This window comes from Erinaceus europaeus, chromosome 16 (assembly GCF_950295315.1).
Source record: "Erinaceus europaeus chromosome 16, mEriEur2.1, whole genome shotgun sequence".
Classification (NCBI taxonomy): Eukaryota; Metazoa; Chordata; class Mammalia; order Eulipotyphla; family Erinaceidae; genus Erinaceus; species Erinaceus europaeus.
This window is the reverse complement of record NC_080177.1, coordinates 79,163,089-79,182,179: the sequence shown is the minus strand read 5'-3', so window position 1 is coordinate 79,182,179 and position 19,091 is coordinate 79,163,089. Positions and strand designations below refer to the sequence as shown.

General features: G+C 44.3%; 1 protein-coding gene across 1 annotated transcript in view; it reads left to right on the top strand.

Annotated features, from left to right (window-relative positions):
* The window catches only part of SIPA1L1 (signal induced proliferation associated 1 like 1), a 322,776-nt gene that overhangs the window by 176,806 nt on the left and 126,879 nt on the right, over positions 1 to 19,091 (top strand). Inside the window, exon 6 of the mRNA XM_060174201.1 lies at positions 8,755 to 8,885. Within this exon, the coding sequence (XP_060030184.1) occupies positions 8,755 to 8,885 (131 nt within the window). The remainder of the gene's footprint in view (positions 1 to 8,754; positions 8,886 to 19,091) is intronic.

Below are 19,091 nucleotides of genomic sequence, written 5' to 3'. Positions count from 1 at the left end.
TTAGTTGGAGCTTACACTTCTTATTTCTCCTCTAATAATGCCACATTATTATTATTTGTTGTGAATGTGTCAACCAAAACTGTAACTCTCTATGTGGCTCCTCCGAGTGAGGACACTCTGTGTGTCATCCTTTTAGAATGTAGAAAGCTGAACTAATAAGAAGTCATCAGACAAAGCACATGGTAGCCTGCAGCTTTGAAAATAGGAGCAGTGTGAAGGCAGAAAGAAGTCAGCCATGCACTGATAAGGCCAAATACACTTCCGAGAGTACATTTTGATTCTTCTTAAGTGTCATCTGGCTAGCTGATCCCTTTAAGGCATCACTTCTTTTATTTAACTTTTGAAGTCCATAATACAATTTTCAAAACTTTTGGAGTAACCATATTATATATAGCGGCAGGGCCGGGTGGTAGCACAGCAGGTTAAGCACACATGGCGCGAAGCACATAGACTGGTGCAAGGATCGCAGTTCAAGCCCCCGGCTCCCCAGCTGTAGGGGGTTCCCTTCACAAGCGGTGAAGCAGGTCTGCAGGTGTCTATCTTTCTCTCCCCCTCTCTGTCTTCCCCCTCCTCTCTCCATTTCTCTCTGTCCTATCCTACAACAACAACGACAACAATAAGGACAACAAAATGAGAAAATGCCTCCAGGAAATGGTCATCTCCTACGTGGGTTCATAGTGCAGTCCCCGAGCCCCAGTGATGATCCTGGAGGGAGAACAATTATTTATAGTGGCTAAGAAAATGAGCTTTGCAATCAGTAGCTAAACTTCAGTAGCTAGTACTTCCACTTAACGAGTCATGACTAGGAAGTGACTTTCTCTCTAGATCATAGTTACCACCTCCCTCAAAGAAGGAAGTAACCTGTGTTTTCCTGGTTGACATGGACATTGGAGTGCCTGGCAAAGTGCCTGAATTTACTACATTCTTTTTTAAAAAAAATATTTATTTTATTTATTTATTCCCTTTTGTTGCCCTTGTTGTTTTATTGTTGTAGTTATTATTGTTGTTATTGATGTCGTTGTTGTTGGATAGGACCGAGAGAAATGGAGAGGGGGGGGAAGACAGAGAGGAGGAGAGAAAGACAGACACCTGCAGACCTGCTTCACCGCCTGTGAAGCGACTCCCCTGCAGGTGGGGAGCCGGGGTTCAAACCGGGATCCTTATGCCGGTCCTTGTGCTTTGCGCCACCTGCGCTTAACCCGCTGCGCTACAGCCCGACTCCCGAATTTACTACATTCTGTCAGTGACTGCAGTATTGTTTTCCTTCCTTCCTTCCTTCCTTCCTTCCTTCCTTCCTTCCTTCCTTCCTTCCTTCCTTCCTTCCTTCCTTCCTTTTCATCTCACTAACCTGGCACAAAGTTATTTTCCGTATTAGATGGTGCAGTGCTGTATTTTAATTCACCATCTGCAGATTTCTCCACCACCACTCTTCTGCTTGAGTCTTCTGTTGCTCACCCCATCTCTTCCTTCATCATCAGAATTCTCTCCTCCATGGTTGCCCAGTCTTTCTTTAGCATTCTTTTTTATGTATTAGAGATTTAATAATGATTAGCAAGATTGTAAGACAACAGGGTACAATTAATTCCATACAGTTCCCACCACCAGATTTCCCTGCTGCCCCATCTCCTCCATTGGAAGCTTCCCTATTCTTTTTTTTTTTTTTAATATTTATTTTATTTCTTACTTGATAGAGACAGAGAGGTTGAGAGGGGAGGGGTAGACAGAGCAGGAGAGAGACGGAGAGACCCTGCAGACCGGCTTCACCACTCATGAAGCTTTCCCCCTGTAGGTGGGGACCAGGGGTTTGAACCTGGGTCCTTGTGCATTGTAGCATGTGCACTCAACCAGGTGCGCCACCACCTGGCCCCTGAAGCTTTCCTATTCTTTATCCCTCTGGGAGCATGGACCCAGAATCATTATGGGGAGCAGTAGGTGGAAGATCTGGCTTCTATAATTGCTTCTCCACTGGACATGGGCCTTGAGTGGTTGATTCATACCCCCAGCCTATTTCTATCTTTCCCTAGTGGGGCAGGACATATTGGTGAGGTTGTCTGCCCAGGGAAGTCAGGATGGTGTCATAGTAGCCCCTGAAATGTAGTGGCTGAAAGGTGGTAAGATATAAAGCAAGACAAATTGTTTAATAAACTGGAACCTAAAGGTAGGAATAGAGCAGATGAAAGTAAGGGTTTTCGTGTGGGAAGAAGCTAGGAGGTCTATTTTAGGTATGTTCCAAGGGGCTCATGACTTTAGTATTTTTGCCTGAGCCTGAGAGTTAACATGCAGGTAGGCTAAAAATATTGCCTGGGAAGATGGTTTCAGAGTTGAGAATAGGCCTAGAAAGCTGGATTGGGGCAAACATGAGGAAAGTATATAAATACCACTAACTGTAAACCCCATTGATCTGACCTAGGGCCCATGTCTGTTCCTATTTAGCACGGGAGCCTGTGTGACATGTGAATCCCTGTCATCTCCAACCTCCAGCTCCCTCCTCCTCCTCCTCCTCCTTCTGCCTCCTGCCCCCAACAGAGTAAGTTGGATTAGGAATCAGGATAGAGAGCTACTTGCAGTTGATGAGTAGGAAACGATGGAGGTTGATGGCTGGTAAGAGACTGTAGATAGCGCCTCAGAGTAGAGCCGGTATACGGCTGCTGCCAGGAGACCCCTGGTGGAATGGCCTGCAGACCCCCGGGATGTGCAGGCAGACTGGTGGTGGCTGCTGGGGGCTGTTCCTGAGCAGCGGTCACTGGAGGCTGTTAGTCTCAGTTAAGGGGCTCCTTCGTAGTTTTCACAGCTTCAGGACTAAATGATTCAGCTAAAGGCAGCGCACTGAACCCAGGTCTGCCAGAGATGACACAGTATATTAGGGTTTTTAACTGAATAAAACCGTGCTTTGAAGAAAGTATTTCTATTTTTTTATATTTATTTATTTATTTTCCCTTTTGTTGCCCTTGTTTTTTGTCGTCGTGGTTGGATAGGACTGAAAGAAACGGAGAGAGGAGGGGAAGACGGACGGGGCAGAGAAAGACAGACACCTGCAGACCTGCTTCACTGCCTGTGAAGTGACTCCCCTGCAGGTGGGGAGCTGGGGCTCTAACTGGGATCCTTACACCGGGATCTTTACGCCAGTCCTTGCGCTTTGCGCCATGTGACCATAACCCACTGCACTAACACCTGACTCCCCGAAAGTATTTCTTAGGGGCCCAATTAACACACATGTTACCATGTGCAAGGACCCTGGCTCAAGCCTCCCACTCCCCACCTACAGAAGGGACGCTTCACAAGTGGTAAAGCAGGTCTGCAGGTATCTGTCTTTCTTTCTCCCGCTCCCCTCTCAATTGCTGTCTGTCCTATCAAATAAAATGGGGGGGGGGGGAGGGAATAGGGGTAATAGTCTTTGGGAGTGGTAGATTTGTAGTGTTGGCACCGAGCCTCAGTAGTAACCTTGATGGGAGGCTCCCTATCTCCACCTCCACTTCCACCTCCATAATTGCCAAGACAGCCTTTTTAGATCAGAGTCTGTCCATGGTGATACTGAATTTAACCCAGGAAACCAGCCCAGAATTTTCCTTCCTCACCAGTGAAGCTCAAATAGAGGAAGACCCCATGGAAATGCTAACTTGGGAATAATAGAAAGACCTCTTTTTCGGTTAAACCTGTTTTTGCACAAACACACGTGTACGTTTAAAAAGATCTTCCCCAGAGTGAGGAAACCGGGTTTGTTTGAAGACAGAGTCTGAATAAGTATTGGAAGTAAGTTTATAATTAGTGCTTCAAGATTCCCCCAACTCAGAAATGGACTTCTTCAGCAGCTGGAGAAAATTCCACAATGAAAAAATATAGTGGAATGTTGAGGATAATGTTTAACTTGTCTTTTAAGATTTATTTATTTATTAGATAGACACAGAGAGAAATTGAGAGGAAAGGGGGGGAGATAGAAAGGGAGTGACAGACACCTACAGCCCTGCTTCACCACTCGCAAAGCTTTCCCCCTACAGGTGGGAACCAGGGGCTTGAACCCCAGTCCTTGTATACTGTAATGTGTGTGTTTAACCAGGTGTGCCGCCGGCTGGCTTTATTTTTTTTTTAACTCTTCTTCATTTTTTTTATATTTATTTATTTTCCCTTTTGTTGCCCTTTTTTATTGTTGTTGTAGTTATTATTGTTGTTATATATGCTGTTGTTGGATAGGAGAGAGAGAAATGGAGAGAGGAGGGGAAGACAGAGAGGAGGAGAGAAAGACAGACACCTGCAGACCTGCTTCACCGCCTGTGAAGCGACTCCCCTGCCGGTGGGGAGCCGGGGGCTTGAACCGGGATCCTTGAGCCGGTCCTTGCGCTTTGCGCCACCTGCGCTTAACGCGCTGTGCTACCACCCGACTCCCAACTCTTCATTTTTTAAGTAACATCATTTAAGTAGGATTTAGCTTCTTATTTAAACGGTACTTTCATTTCTGCTGTTACCGTGCTCTAAAATTTAGACAAATAACGTGTTTGGCATTTATCTTCTGTAACTTCACATTTTGTGTTGTAACCTTACTAAATTTTTGTACTTAAGATAAATATTCAGTTTCACTAATTTGTATGTTTTTCAGAATCCTTAACACTTTTCAATAAAACAGGTGTATTAATATGCAAAACAAACATTCGTTTTGCTGCTATATTCCATCCTCTCTGTAGAGGATGCCCAAGTGACGTGAGACTTGAAGGACTCGAAGGCTTATGTTGAGTCCAGAGTGGGAGGAATGTATCCAGTTTACAAAGTGACCAGGCCGGTCTGGGGTCGGAGCAGCTGCGACTTCAGTATAGTTGGTTGTCAGGGTTTAGAAAGCCAGCAGGAAGGCCTGAGTGGAGACTGGAGTGACAGGGTGGTGGCCGATTGGAAGGACCTTCTGGAAGCCAGAAATGTACATAGACATATGAAGATCCTTGGGAGACTGGGGTTACCAGGTTAACATACTGCTGCTCTGTTTCCATTTCAAGCAGCCTCTGGCCCCTGTGTGAAGGAAGCCGCTACGAGTTAACCAGGTAGGAGACTTGCAGGCGAGGAGAGTAAGTCAGTGACAGTGGCGACGAGACTAAGTCGGAGAGAGAAAAAGTAGATTTAAAAGTAAATAAATAAGGGAGTCCGCGGTAGTGCAGGGGGTGAAGCGCACGTGGCACAAAGCACAAGGACGGGAGTAAGGATCCCGGTTCGAGCCCCCGGCTCCCCACCTGCAGGGGAGTCACTTCACTGGTGGTAAAGCAGGTCTGCAGATATCTATCTTTCTCTCCCCCTCTCTGTCTTCCCCTCCTCTCTCTATTTCTCTCTGTCCTATCCAACAACGACGACATCAATAACAACAACAGTAATAACTACAACAGCAATAAAAAAAACAACAAGAGCAACAAAAGGGAAAATAAATTAAAAAATAACAAATAAAATTTGCAGGGTCTGACTTGGGGTCTGCATGACAGCTAGGTAAATTCGGTAGCAGTTGCCGAAACTGGAATATATAGGCTTAGTGGTAGGTGGCGGCTTCACTTTGGCATGGACCCATGAGACAAAAAAAAAGAAGAGGGCGAGAGTCTGGGTATTGGGGCGTGGAGGAGTGTGTAGTCCGCACGTGGACCTCGGGGACGTGTCAGACTGATGTGGCAGTTGAAGTTCTGACAGTGGAAGGAATATGCCAGAAGGGAGCACGATCAGAGTTGCTGGAGTAGTGAAGACAAGGTCTCAAGAGAGTACTGAGTGTTGTTCTGAAAGACGGAAAGTGAAAGTATTTCTAGGAAAATAGAAAAGGACCAGTTAGGTTACATGTGAAAGAGACTTGGTGCGAGAAGTGTACATGCCAGAAGTGTTTGTTTTTTTTTAAGATTTTATGTATATATTTATTCATGAGAATGATAGGAGGAGAGAGGAAAAACCAGCTATCACTCTGGTACTTGTGCTGCGAGAGATTGAACTTGGGACCTCATGCCTGAGAGTCCAGCGTGTTATCCACTGCGCCACCTCCTGGACCACAGAATGTTCCTTATTTTAATTTTTTTAATTAATTACTTTTTTTTTTTTTTTAACCACTAGAGAACTGCTCAACTCTGGTTTATGGTGTTGCAAGAGATTAAACCTGGACTTTGGAGCCTCAGGCAGGAGAGTCTCTTTGCATAACCATTATACTATCCACCCTCTGCCCTGTTTTGATTTCAAGACTGTCATTGGTGACCTACATAGCGGAAGTTTGGTTGTAGTAATTCTGAGGTGAGAGATTAGCTAGCTCTTTCATGATGTTTGCAGTGGAAGAAAAGTCTAAAGCTTGATAAATAGTTGAAGAAAACTTTAAAGAAAACACAGTCACGGTTCAACAACGATGGAAATGAGGAAGTAGAGAGGGTGAGGTCCGGGCTGAAGGGAGGCTGAGCTCGGTGTGAGAGTCCTTGTGAAATAGAGTGATTGGAGGCCTGGGTAGAGATGGGGGTCGGGGGTTTTGAGTTAAAAAGAAAAGAAAGTTAAAAACAAAAACAAAAACAGTCTGGATCCATGTAGGCTTGTGGTCCGATGGCTTAAAATGAAGATGTTGTTTCTGACATCACTTCTTTGTGATGTACACAGTGTGCTAACATGAAGGAAAGTTAGACGGTGGGAGACCAAAGGAGAAGAGAGAATGTTTGCAAGAATCTACTGTCCCCTGGGGAGATGTGCGCTGAGGCTGTGCCTGTATGTTGACGGTAGTCCTCTAGCTCTGAGACTAGCGAGAGCAGCAGCCCCAACTGCCCATCATGTGACGTGCGGGGTGTGTTTGAGGAGCTTCGGGACGGCTGGCTGTCAGTTGAGTCCATGAAGTGTCAGGAACAGAACCAGAACGTACTGAGTGCGACTCACACTCACCCTCACACCTGCCCAGCTGTTGTAGGCTGCAGCATTCAACGATTTATTTCCTGAAACCCTAAAAGTACATGAAGAGCTTTGCCCTTTTGGCCAGTGGTCCAGACTGCTGTCTTGTTTTTTTTTTTTCTTTTCAGTTCTTGTCCGCTTTTTTATACTATTTGTCTCCCCCTCCCCCTTCTGTTTTCTTCCTTGTTGTCAGTTCTATCACATTGCTGTCTGCATGCAAGTCTATACCAGCCCCACCCTCTGGACATTGTCAACATCTGGAATTATCACACCTCTGAAATAAGGCTGTGGGCTTGAAGACCAGACAACCAAGCTTATTAAAATTGTGTGCAAAGTAAGAGTAAGCAAACCTGAGTGCGATTCTTGTGCTGTGCCTTTAGGGTGGACATGAGTGTTTGCACATGGACATTGTGACATTGACTGGATTGTCTCCTCACTTCTCCATATCCAAGTGCTTGTTGCCTGCGACCCCACTGTGATTTTCTTATTTTGAATTTCCATGAATGATGATCATCTCTTAAGATTCCCAGATAATTATGGCATCCCTGATCATTTCTCTTTATTGCTCGCAAACCCTTTTCGTAAAGCACTACCTCAATGTTTAACCGTTAAACTATGAGACGTCATGCATTTTGCATTTTCATGGATTTTCAAACATTTGAAAACTTGCATATTTTGGATGGACATAACATGTACTTTGAAAGACTTGTGCCTTTTGCGTGAAAAGAATGTGCCATGTCACCACTCAAGTCATTTGGCCATGTCACCTGTAGCTGTTAATAATGCAATGGAATGTCTGTATTTGGGAAATTTTTTAAAAAAATGTAAGTTATCTCCCCTGACTTTTCATCTCTTCCATGTTTTACGGACCTCCTCATCTGTGGATATTTTGTGTATATATATCAACAAATTTAATGTCTCCAACAAGTATTTACTTAGGTGTTTTGGAAATAGCACTTTTATTTTCTATTCATTTGATTTTGATTCTGACCCCTCCTAGCCAGGGGACTGGAGGGGAATTCAGCATTTGGCACTTAGAGACTTTGCCCTAAGCTCCAGTTTTGGGTCAAGGGCAAGAGTCTTCACTGGCAGAGCATTGAAGAGAGAGGCCCCTAAATCATCAGCAGTTCCTGCCAGTTCCCCAGCCCCTAGGCACACTGATTTTGCCACATGTCTTTCGAGTTCTCCACAGCCTGTGGTGAGTGAGGCCCAGCACCAGGGCCCTCCTAGACTGAAGCTTTCTGTCTGAGTTCCTTCCTACTCCCTTTTATTTGGACTCCCTGAGAATAAAGTACTGCTTAGTGACACACAGTCCTTTCTGTTCTTTCTAGTTCCAGAAAGAAAAAAAAAAAAAACCTCCTCTCTCGTTGCCCTGTGTTCTCAGCAGACATGCACAGGTTTCTGTTCGTATATATATATATATTTTTTAAGCACAGCACTGTTTGTCTCTGCCCTGTGCCAGTTAGGGGGGAAACCTGGGTCTCCCAAAGCTCAGGCATCAAAGTCTGTTATCCCCCATTTCTAGGTCATTTATTTTATTTATCACAAAAGCCAAGAATTCCTGACACAAAGCCCTCTTAGGCAAGGAAGAACAGACAACATGGTCAGTCTAGGTGTTAAAATAGAAGAAAGTGTAAATTGCTTTGGAAAAGAACAGTAAGAGTAGTAAGTTTCAGAGTAGCTAAAATAAAAGCCGCCAGGACACCTCTGTTCTGTGTTAACACCTCTGAAACTAAGCCTGTGTAGCCAGATTTTTGTTTTTACAATTCATTAAGGAGGATTAATACTTGTTCAGTGTATTGAGGCTTTACAGGTATAATTCCTGAGTGATCTAAATAAGTAATAAGGGAAATATAAGATCTTAATTTCATTTTATTTTATATTAAGAACACTGGAACTATTTTGGGGCTGATGAGAACCTTGGTCCTGTGGCTGTCAGCATACGGAGAGAAAAGCCAGAAGAAATGAAAGAAAATGGATCTCCATACAACTACCGAATAATTTTCAGAACTAGTGAGGTAAGTAACAAAGAAGTTTAATTGAAGTGAGAAAAAAATGGAATGATAACAGCAAAGCAGCTGAATTGAATAGCAAGTTTGAGAAGAGGCTGTGGGATTAAGTAGAAGTGCTTGTCATTTCTTCTGGTGGTGACGGGGGTGGACGTGACGGCCTAGGTAGATCTGAATCCTTTCTATGCATCTAGCCTTGGTAAGGATTCAATAAAGGAATGGGAGTTTTGATTTAGTGAAAAGGTATGTCCATTAAGTACGTTTCAAGGAAATCAGAGCCCTTGAAATTCCCAATGAGATTGCATATCCTCTTTAGACAGTAGAAAATATCTGACCAGCTTGAGAGGTAGGTGTCCTTATATATTAGAGACAGTGAGAGAGAGAGAGAGAGAGAACACCCAAGACTTCACTCACTCTTCCAGACTATTGCTTAGGACATATATATATATATATTTTTTTTATTTAAGAAAGGAGACATTAACAAAACCATAGGATAAGAGGGGTACAGTTCCACACAATTCCCATAACCCGATCTCCATATCCTGTTTGCCCTGAGGCCCCTATTTTGGCATCTTGCCCTGAGGCCCCTATTTTGGCAGACACGTGTCCGAATTCTCCTTTGGACTCCACAGCCACTTCTTCGGCCACCCTCATTTTGGCAGACACGTGTCCGGAACCTCCTACTGCCTCCACGGCTGCTTCTTCGCCCACCCCCGTTTTGACAGACACATGTCCGAATTCTCCTGTAGCCTCCAAAACCACTTCTTCGGCCGCTTGTCCAGAAGCTTCCACTTCAGTGACTCCTCCTACCGCTACACACTTATCAGAGCAAGTCCACACATTTCCGGTCAATGTTGCCCCCAATAGACAAAAACCTCAGGCCTAGTATCCATATTCCACCACAGACCTGAAGGAACTACGCCAGGCTATCAAGGATGACGGTGTTCATGCCCCATGGAACAGGTCCATTTTACAAGGCCTGCTTCAGAACCTTAATACCCCCCAAGATTGGAGGGATGTAACTCGTGCTACGCTCCCAGGCCCTCTCTTCCTGCAATGGGAGGCATTCTTTCGCGACGAATGTTTACAACAATCGCGGGAAAATATTCAAAATCAGCCAGAGGGGAATTTTGATGCATTGTTTGGAACAGGCCAATTAGAAACAGGGATTCAACAGGCAGAAGCCAAGTTTCCACCGGGGTATTATGATCAGGTACGCCTGTGTGCATTAAAAGCATGGGAGCGATTAACACCACCTATGGGAGCGGCCTCAGCCCCCATTCTCTCCCTTCAACAAGAACCTGATGAATCCCTCGCTAAATTCATTGCCAGGGTCCAGTCGAGTTTGGAAAGAAATATTTATAATCCTGACGCTCGTTTTCTCCTCCTGCGATCCATAGTCTGGGATGGAATGCTTCCGCATTTTTGACAGGCCTGTATCACTCTTAAAAACGAACACCCAGTGGTGCAAAGCGCAGGGACCGGCGTAAGGATCCCGGTTCGAGCCCCCGGCTCCCCACCTGCAGGGGAGTCACTTCGCAGGTGGTGAAGCAGGTCTGCAGGTGTCTATCTTTCTCTCCCCTCTCTCTCTGTCTTCCCCTCCTCTCTCCATTTCTCTCTGTCCTATCCAACAGCAAATCAACATCAACAATGGCAATAATAACCACAACGAGGCTGCAACAACTAGGGCAACAAAAAGGGGGGAAAATGGCCTCCAGGAGCGGTGGATTCATGGTGCAGGCACCGAGCCCAGCAATAACCCTGGAGGAAAAAAAAAACAAAAAACGAACACCCAGATACTTGGATTATAGCTACACAGGATCTCAGATCAAGCTCTTTTCAATGACCTATGTTACAGGCCTATGCAACTACCATACATAAGCAAAAAGGGGCTTGCTTTCAGTGTGGTCGCCAAGGTCATTGGCGTAACCAATGTCCAGAAAATAGACCGCGACCCTGCCTCCAGTCAGGGCAACCCCGCCTCCAGACAGGGAATCAGAGACCACGAATGCCTTGTCCCAGATGCCAGAAAGGATTTCACTGGAGGAGAGATTGTTGGTCAAGGTTCCATAGGAATGGCATGCCTCTGCCAAATGTAAACGGATTTACTAGGTGTGGGGCTTCCCTTAGCCCCGCCCCCAAGAGGGAAGGAAGCAGGTCGCCCGCTTGGTGCTGTGCCCTTCTTCCACAAACAGAAGCCCAGCTTGGGACCCAATCCGTTGCTACACCCACCACGCCAAGTAACAATAACAGAGGGTGAGCAGAAGGAGGAACCCGCGGTATGTGGGAACTTCCAGCATAGAAATAACCGGCTGGAGCAAGAGAACAGCTCGAATTCGGAGCCTGAGATTTTATGGACCACCCCTGTTTTAGAAAGGGGTCACCCAACTATGACAGTAAAGATTGGTAATATTCCTTTTAAGTGTTTGATTGACACGGGAGCAGATAAGACAATATTAAGACAAGCAGAGGTTCCCCAGAGTTGGGAACTCCTCCCAGGACCACGCTTACATGGTGTTGGAGGATTGACTCAGGCATTCCGCACATGAGATTCCCTTGTGTGGGAAGATCCAGAAGGGACTACCGGACGCTTTCAGCCTTTAATAGCTGATATAAGCACCAATTTATTGGGGAGAGACTTGCTGGAATCTCTAGATGTAGTGATATCCTCAGACACCTCTGCAGGACACCACACTCACTCCTGTGAGACTGCTAGACCCAACCAGCACCCCCAGTACTAACTGCCACTGTTCGTAACAGAACTCCCCACTTAGATTGACTTTCTAATGAACCTGTCTGGGTGGAACAGTGGCCTTTGCCTAGGGAGAAGCTAGAAATTTTAAAAGAACTCGTCCAAGAGCAGTTATCTTTGGGACACATTAGTCATTCTCGGAGCCCATGGAATACTCCAGTCTTTGTGATTAAAAAGCACTCAGGAAAATGGCGCCTCCTCCAAGATCTTCGTGCAGTTAATAAAACCATGCAGGTTTGGGGCTCCCCCCAAAGGGGTTTGCCTCTTGCTTCCACGATTCCCACAGGAATTTCAATCATAGCTATTGATATACAGGATTGTTTTTTTCTCTATTCCCTTACACCCACAAGATTGTAAATGTTTTGCTTTCTCTGTTCCTTCTATTAATAATGCCAGCCCTGCCGATAGATTTGAATGGGTGGTACTGCCCCAGGGCATGGCTAATAGTCCTACTATTTGTCAAGAGGCTGTTAAATCTGCCCTTTATCCATATATTCATAAGGGCCTTAAGGTTTTTCATTATATGGACGACGTGTTAATATGGGGAGAATTAGATACAGATCTCTCCGCCCTACGTGATTTTCTAATCCCTGCCTTAAAGAGAAGTGGACTTATCCTGAGAAGATACAGCTAATTCCTCCAATATCTTTCTTAGGCTCAGAGATTTCCCTAACGCAGATTCGTCCTTTAAAACCTTGTGTTACTTTTCCTTCTAATCTCACTCTTGCTTCTTTACAAAGTTTTCTTGGAAATTTGAATTGGCTTAGGCAGTATCTTTATCTGCCTACGAGCTGCCTGCAACCACTTTTCGATCTGTTAAAAGGAAACAAACAACCCTCCTCAAAGTGTATGTTAACCCCCGAAGCCTCCTTGGCACTGGAAAAAGTTAACCAGGCTCTCCAGGACGTGCACCTCGTTCGGTTCTCCCCCTCCTCTCCAGTAAATCTTCTAATCTTTAACTCCCCCCCCCCCCACGGTAGTGGGGGCATTGTGGCAGAAACATGGCATTCTCGAATGGCTTCATACGCCAGTAGGTGGAGCTCCAAGACTCCTTACCGAGATTGATGCCTTAGCATTTATGGTTCGCCAAGGAAGAAACAGATCGGTTCAGATCTTAGGAAGGGAACCAGATTCAATCATTCTTCCCTTTTCTCTCACAGATACAGAATGGCTCATACGCCACCATTCTCGTTTTGCCATAAGTTTAATGGGTTTTCCAGGACAATTAGATAATCATTTTCCCTCTAATAATTTGATAGCTTCTTTACCTCTGTTGCCTCTACTAGTACTTAAACTTTTCTCTGGAGATCCCATCCCCTCTGCTCCTACAGTGTTCACTGATGGTGGAAAAAAGGGAGCTGCTGCCCTTATATATTATCCAGACCAGCAATACCCCAAACCTCTCTTTACTGAACTTCCTGATAATTCCCCTCAGTACAAAGAACTTTATGCTGTTTTCCTTGCATTAAAAGCTGTACCAGAATCCTTCAACCTTTTTTCTGACAGTGTGTATACTGTTAACTTACTTCCATGACTTGCTCGATCTTATGTAAGAATTGATGCCAACCCACTTTCTCCTCTTTTAATTCAAATTGCCTCTATGCTCTGTTCTCGAACCCAACCACTGTATGTTCAGCACCTACGTTCCCACAGCCCTCTTCCTGGTCCCCTGTCCGAAGGGAATGCTGCAGCCGACCACCTTGCCTCCACAGGAATTCTCCTAGCCTCTGTCTCTAATCCTGCTGACTTTCATTCCCTAACCCGTGTTAATCTTAAAGGTCTTCGAGCTCGATTTCCTCTGCCACAGTTAAAACGTATTCTTGCTACATGTTCCTCCTGTGCGGGTCTAATCAAAACACCTGCTATTCAAACTCTGGGGGTTAATCCTTGAGGTTAAAAGCCAACGCTCTTTGGCAAATTGATGTTACCCACATACCCAACTTTGGCAATCAAAAATATGTGTTCGTCTCAATTGATACCTTCTCTAAGTTTATGTGGGCTACAGCTCAGACTGGAGAAAACTCAAAAAAGCTTATAAGCCATATGCTCTCCTGTTTTGTTGTAATGGGCTTACCTCTTTAACTTAAAACGGATAATGGACCTGCTTTTACCAGCAAACAATTTAAAGATTTTTGTTCCCTCTGGAACATTACTCATACTACAGGCATTCCGTATTATCCACAGGGACAAGGCATTGTTGAGAGGGCCCATCAAACTCTTAAGGCTCAATTAAATAAAGAAAAAGGGCAAATGTACCCCCCCCAATATCCAGCTGGCAAAAGCCTTAACTACATTAAATCTCTTTAATATTTACAAAAACTCAGACCAACCTCCTATAATTCTTCATTGGCAAACACCACCCACCCTCCCAGCTATTAAAGTCAAATGGAAAGACCCACTTGATAAAATTTGGAAAGGACCTGACCCCCTGTTGACTATGGGGAGGGGTTTCGCATGTATTTTTCCACAAAATTACTCCAAGCCTGTTTGGGTTCCTGCCCGCCATGTCCGGCAATACCCACATGATGGCGCTGATATCCCTGAAGAACAAGAAACACTGCAAGAAGACTGGCTGCAAGAGGACTACAGGATGCACCCCAGGATCCATAATACAGCATGGCAGAATCAAAAAAAATCTGATTCACAGAACTCTTCCCCCCCCCCCCCGAATGTCTTATGCTATGACTGGCCAGTTGTGTTTTGTGAGTGAATGAGTGAGAAAAAAAAAATTGAGTGAGTTGAGTGACCAAAATTTTTGTACGACCCATTGTGCTCAGAGTACTCTGAAAGTTAACTGACTTTATATAAAACGGCTGGACACAGCCATGGTTTCTGGAGACATCCAGAAACAGTCCAAAAATTGTTCATTCCTCTTTTTGATTTCTTTTTTAAGTCTTGATATAAATATGAAATGTTTAGTCTTAAACTGTGTGAATAAAGATGGTTCGACTATGACAGTCGATCTAAATTCGCATTTGAAATGATATGTCTTATTTACAAGTTTTTCTCCTCCTGTGTGTTATAAACTATATGTTTAATATGTGTGTTTCAAGTTTGGTAAACATTAATAGTTAAAGTGTAACTTTGAAGCTACATTCTTACCAGGAGAGGTAAAATCAATTCATTAAAGTAACTTGAGTGTTTAAGGTAAAACTCTAAATATTCAATGTGACCATTCATCATCTCCTAAGTTAAAATACAAATCCTCTATACACATTTTTGGAGGGCCCCCAAAAATGTCCTGTAAACTATCTTGTGGAAATTAATCCACAACAAATTTGGCATCAATCTGACATTGTAAATGTATCAAAAAAAAAAAATCACTAAAATATGTTAACTCTAGTAACCTGAGTTTGCTTAAAAACCCAATGTAAAAATAGTTAAGAATCAATATATGTGACTTAAATTCGGTATGAAAATTTTGCTATATAGAGACTGCTACATGAGGTCACATAAGATGACCTTTACACGAAATTATAAAGATAGCTAAACCAATTGTAATCATTGAGTTATCAATTGTAGTAAACTTCTAATTTGTTACAAAGTTTTTTCATAAGTAATTGACTAAAGCTATGACAAGCCTTCGCATAAAGAAGCATCTGCTCATATAGAATCCCCAGAAATCCATCTTGGACCCCTGACCTCTGACATCACCCACAATTACAGCCATCCCCTGAAACCAATGATGTGACCTGGCACGACCTGAAGAAACAGATTCACAGACTCCAAAGCTCACTCTCTACAGGAAAGCAGAATTCTGGTGGCCGACATTCCCCATCGAGACAGATATGCAGCGTTTCATCCCTTGGCATTTTCTTCCGTGGTCATCTACTTTGAACTGACACTTCCATCGGACTTACTGGTACACGTTGCTGTGTTTCTCAAAGACTAACTTCAGCCAGAGCCTTGGGACTTTATAGGCCATGTCCCCTCGCCTGCAGGCTCTGTTCCCAGAGGCAGAAAACTTCCCCTTCTTATTAGGTTATGCCCACAGAGGCAGGAAACGCTCTTTGAGGCAAGAGATGCCCACAGAGGCATGAAGCGCCCCCAGAGGCAATTGATACCCCCAGAGGCAAGAAATGCCCTTTCGCCTGCTAGGCCTTGCCCTTTGAGGCAGAAAATATCCCCTCAGGCCTCCCCTTGGCATCACACTGGTTATTGCTGCTCGCCTATTTTGTTTTCCATGTCTTATGCCAGTTCTTTTGAAAATGCCTGTATGATATAGGTTTCTGTTCACCCCTACACTGCTATTCCCCTGACAGAGATGAAGCCTTTTACAGACATTGACCCAGTTATATATGGCCATAAAGTAAGAGAGAGATGTTAGGGAATTGTGAGGATGTGGTTGAGCTTGGAAGGGCTTGAGCTTGAGGGGTGTGTCAATCCTGTTAGTCTCTCTCTCCTCGGAGAGGTTGAGCAAGGAGGGGCAGTAGAACCCCAAAAAGATGTGCCTCTTATTAGTCTCCCTGCCTCACAAAGTGCCCCGCAATCCCGATACTATGGCCATTAGTTAAAGGGGGAATTGTTGGTATCTTCTAATTCTGCTTTTAAAAACCCCTTCTGTTTCATTTGGTTTAAATCCCCCCTGCTTCACACTGCATTCTATTTACATAACCACTGCCATCTGTTTACATAAATCACTTTTACATTTACATAAAGCACCACCTTCCCTCCAGGGCATTGGTGGTTTAGTGGTAGAATTCAAACCTGCTCCACCCCCTCTCCTTGTCACACCCTGATCCTCTCCTTGTCACACCCTGATCCTCTCCTTGTCACACCCTGATCTTCCACCAGTCACTTTTTGCTCCACCCTCTCTGTCACATCCTGTTTCCACCCTACTTGGAGAGTATAAAAACAGCTGCTCTTCAGATTAAAGACACTTGGAAATTGCTTTCCGGCTCCGAGAGTTCCAGAGTGTATCTCCTGCGAAGTTAGTGCGGCACGAGTTCCTGATCCCTCTCCCACGCAGCAGCCTAGATCAGCTCCAGTTGAGTTCTCTCCAACCCAGAGAGCACTAGCTCGGGAAGAAGCACCCTCAGGCTATCCCGGCAATATCCCATCCCCTCCCCTGATAGCTTTCCTATTCTCTATCCCTCTCGGAGCATGGACCCAGGGTCATTGTGGGTTGCAGAAGGTGGAACGTCTGGCTTCTGTAATTGCTTCCCTACTGAACATGGGCATTGACTGGTCGATCCATACTCCCAGGCTTAGGACCTTTCTTAACCCAGGTAAAGGCAAAGTTACTTTTGGAACCTCTTCTCAAAAGACCTAGAAGGCACACAGTTTGAGGGCCAGGCAATGGCACACCTGGTTAAGTGTACACATTACAGTGTGCAAGGATCTAGGTTCAAGCCCCCTGGTCCCCACCTGCAGGGGGAAAGCTTCATGGGTGATGAAGCAGGGCTGCATGTGTCCCTCTGTCTCCCTCTCTATCTCCCTATCCCCTTTCAAATTTCTCTCTCTTGTCTCTATCCAGTAAATAAATGAAAAGATTTTTTAAATATTTTATTTATTTATTAATGAGAAAGATAAGAGGAGAGTGAGAATGAACCAGACATCACTCTGGTGCATGTGCTGCCAGGGATTGAACTCAGGACCTCATGCTTGAGAGTCCGATGCTTTATCCACTGCGCCATCTCCTGGACCACATGAAAAGATTTTTAAAATGAAAAAATAGTATTAAAGAAAAGCAGACAGTTTGAACAAGAAGCTATATGAGTGAAAACAGGCTCTGATACTCTTTAGGAATCTTACACATAAGATTTCTTATCTTAAAATGAAATTCAGGGACTAGGGAAATAGCACAGTGATAGCACGTAAGACTCGTATACAAGAGGTCCTAATTTCAATCCCAGGCACCACCAATAGTCAGAACTGGTTATCTGTCACCCTGGTTCAAAAAAAAAAAAGTGAATGAGTAATTTTTAAAAAGAGAGAAAGGTAAAATACCAGTGAAACTTTTTTTTTTTTTTTAAAAATCTCAGCGTTTTGGCAATGGTCTGGATATAGCGTATGCAAGATCATCTGGGACTCGCATGTTATGCTAACTCAGTGAAAATATAACATTCAGACAAGCTTATGACTGTTATGAAGCCTGAACTCTGGAAAAACTGAAAGGAGGGATTTTTTTTTTATTTTAATTTTATTGTGACTTAATATTGATTTACAGAATTGTAAGATAACGGGTATAACTCGGCAGTGTTCCCACCACCAGAGCTCTCTGTCTCCATTTCCTCCTTTGGAAGCTACAGTAGTTCTCCCAGGGTCATAGCTAGGGGTTGACTATTATTTCTATAACGGTCTGTCTATATTTATATATATCTGCCTATTTTTATCCCATGGTCCTGTCTTCTCTGCCTTTTCAAGTCACACCTACACCTGTAATTACTTCCAAATGTCCTTTCTTTTCTCTCTCTGGGTCCTGATGGAGTTCAGAGCCCTCTGTTCATCTTCCCCCTATCATTTCACTCCCCACTGGGAGCATGGACCCCAGGATCTTTACGGGGAGCAGAAGGTGGGAGTTCTGGCTTCTGTAATTGCTTCTTCCCTGGACATGGGTGTTGGCAGGTGGAGCCATACCCCCAGCCTGTTTCTGTCTTTCCCTAGTGGGGCAGAGCTCTGGAAGGTGAGGTTCTTGGGACACATTGGTGAGGTCGTCTGACCAGGGAAGTCAGCATGGAATCATGATAGCAAAAAGAAGGAGTTTTCGAGGACAAGGCTTAAATATCTAATGTATTGCCTATGGCGACCAGAGGGAAATGAAGATCTAATATGCTCTCGGGACCTGTTTCCCCAGGCTGAAGGTTAAGTGCTGAATGATAGAGATCTTTGCCAGACACCCAGGGAGTGCACTGTGTATCTGAGGCCGCGTGCAGTCTGTGCTTGCTGTTCATGCCGCCTTCCCAGTCCCGCCAGATTTCCATGCACATCAGCTATCTCCCTCCCTCCTCTTGTCTCTATTCCTTCCCAAGCCCATTTGAATTTAAACTTTCTTATCTCCGTGTTCTTTGTTTGTATTCATCTAGACTTCTGCCATTATCTTGTCATCTTCTGTGCTAGACAGTCGAGTTCTAAGTCCCTGCCCTCCCACTCCTGTCCCTGGTTTCCAGTTCATCTTCTTTTGCTTGTAACTCACATCATTTCCCCCCTTTCTTCAGTATTACTCCTGTCTCGAATTTGTCATGATTCCTCTGCTCTGGGAAATGAACTACTGAATTTTCTCTTTCCTATTTCTCTCTCTCTCTTTTTCCCTTTTTACAACCTAACTTAAGCAGCTTTCCTTGTACCTTATTCCTGTGATCTTTTCCTTCCAACTAAGGCAGAAGTTGCTCATGATTTAAAAAAAAAAAAAAATCACAAATGTGGTTTAATCATAATAGCTTTTTAAAATGTGGTGTAAGATCTTATGCAAAAGTAATATCACACGATTTCCAGGCTTTGTGGAGAGAGACAAGGAAAGAGA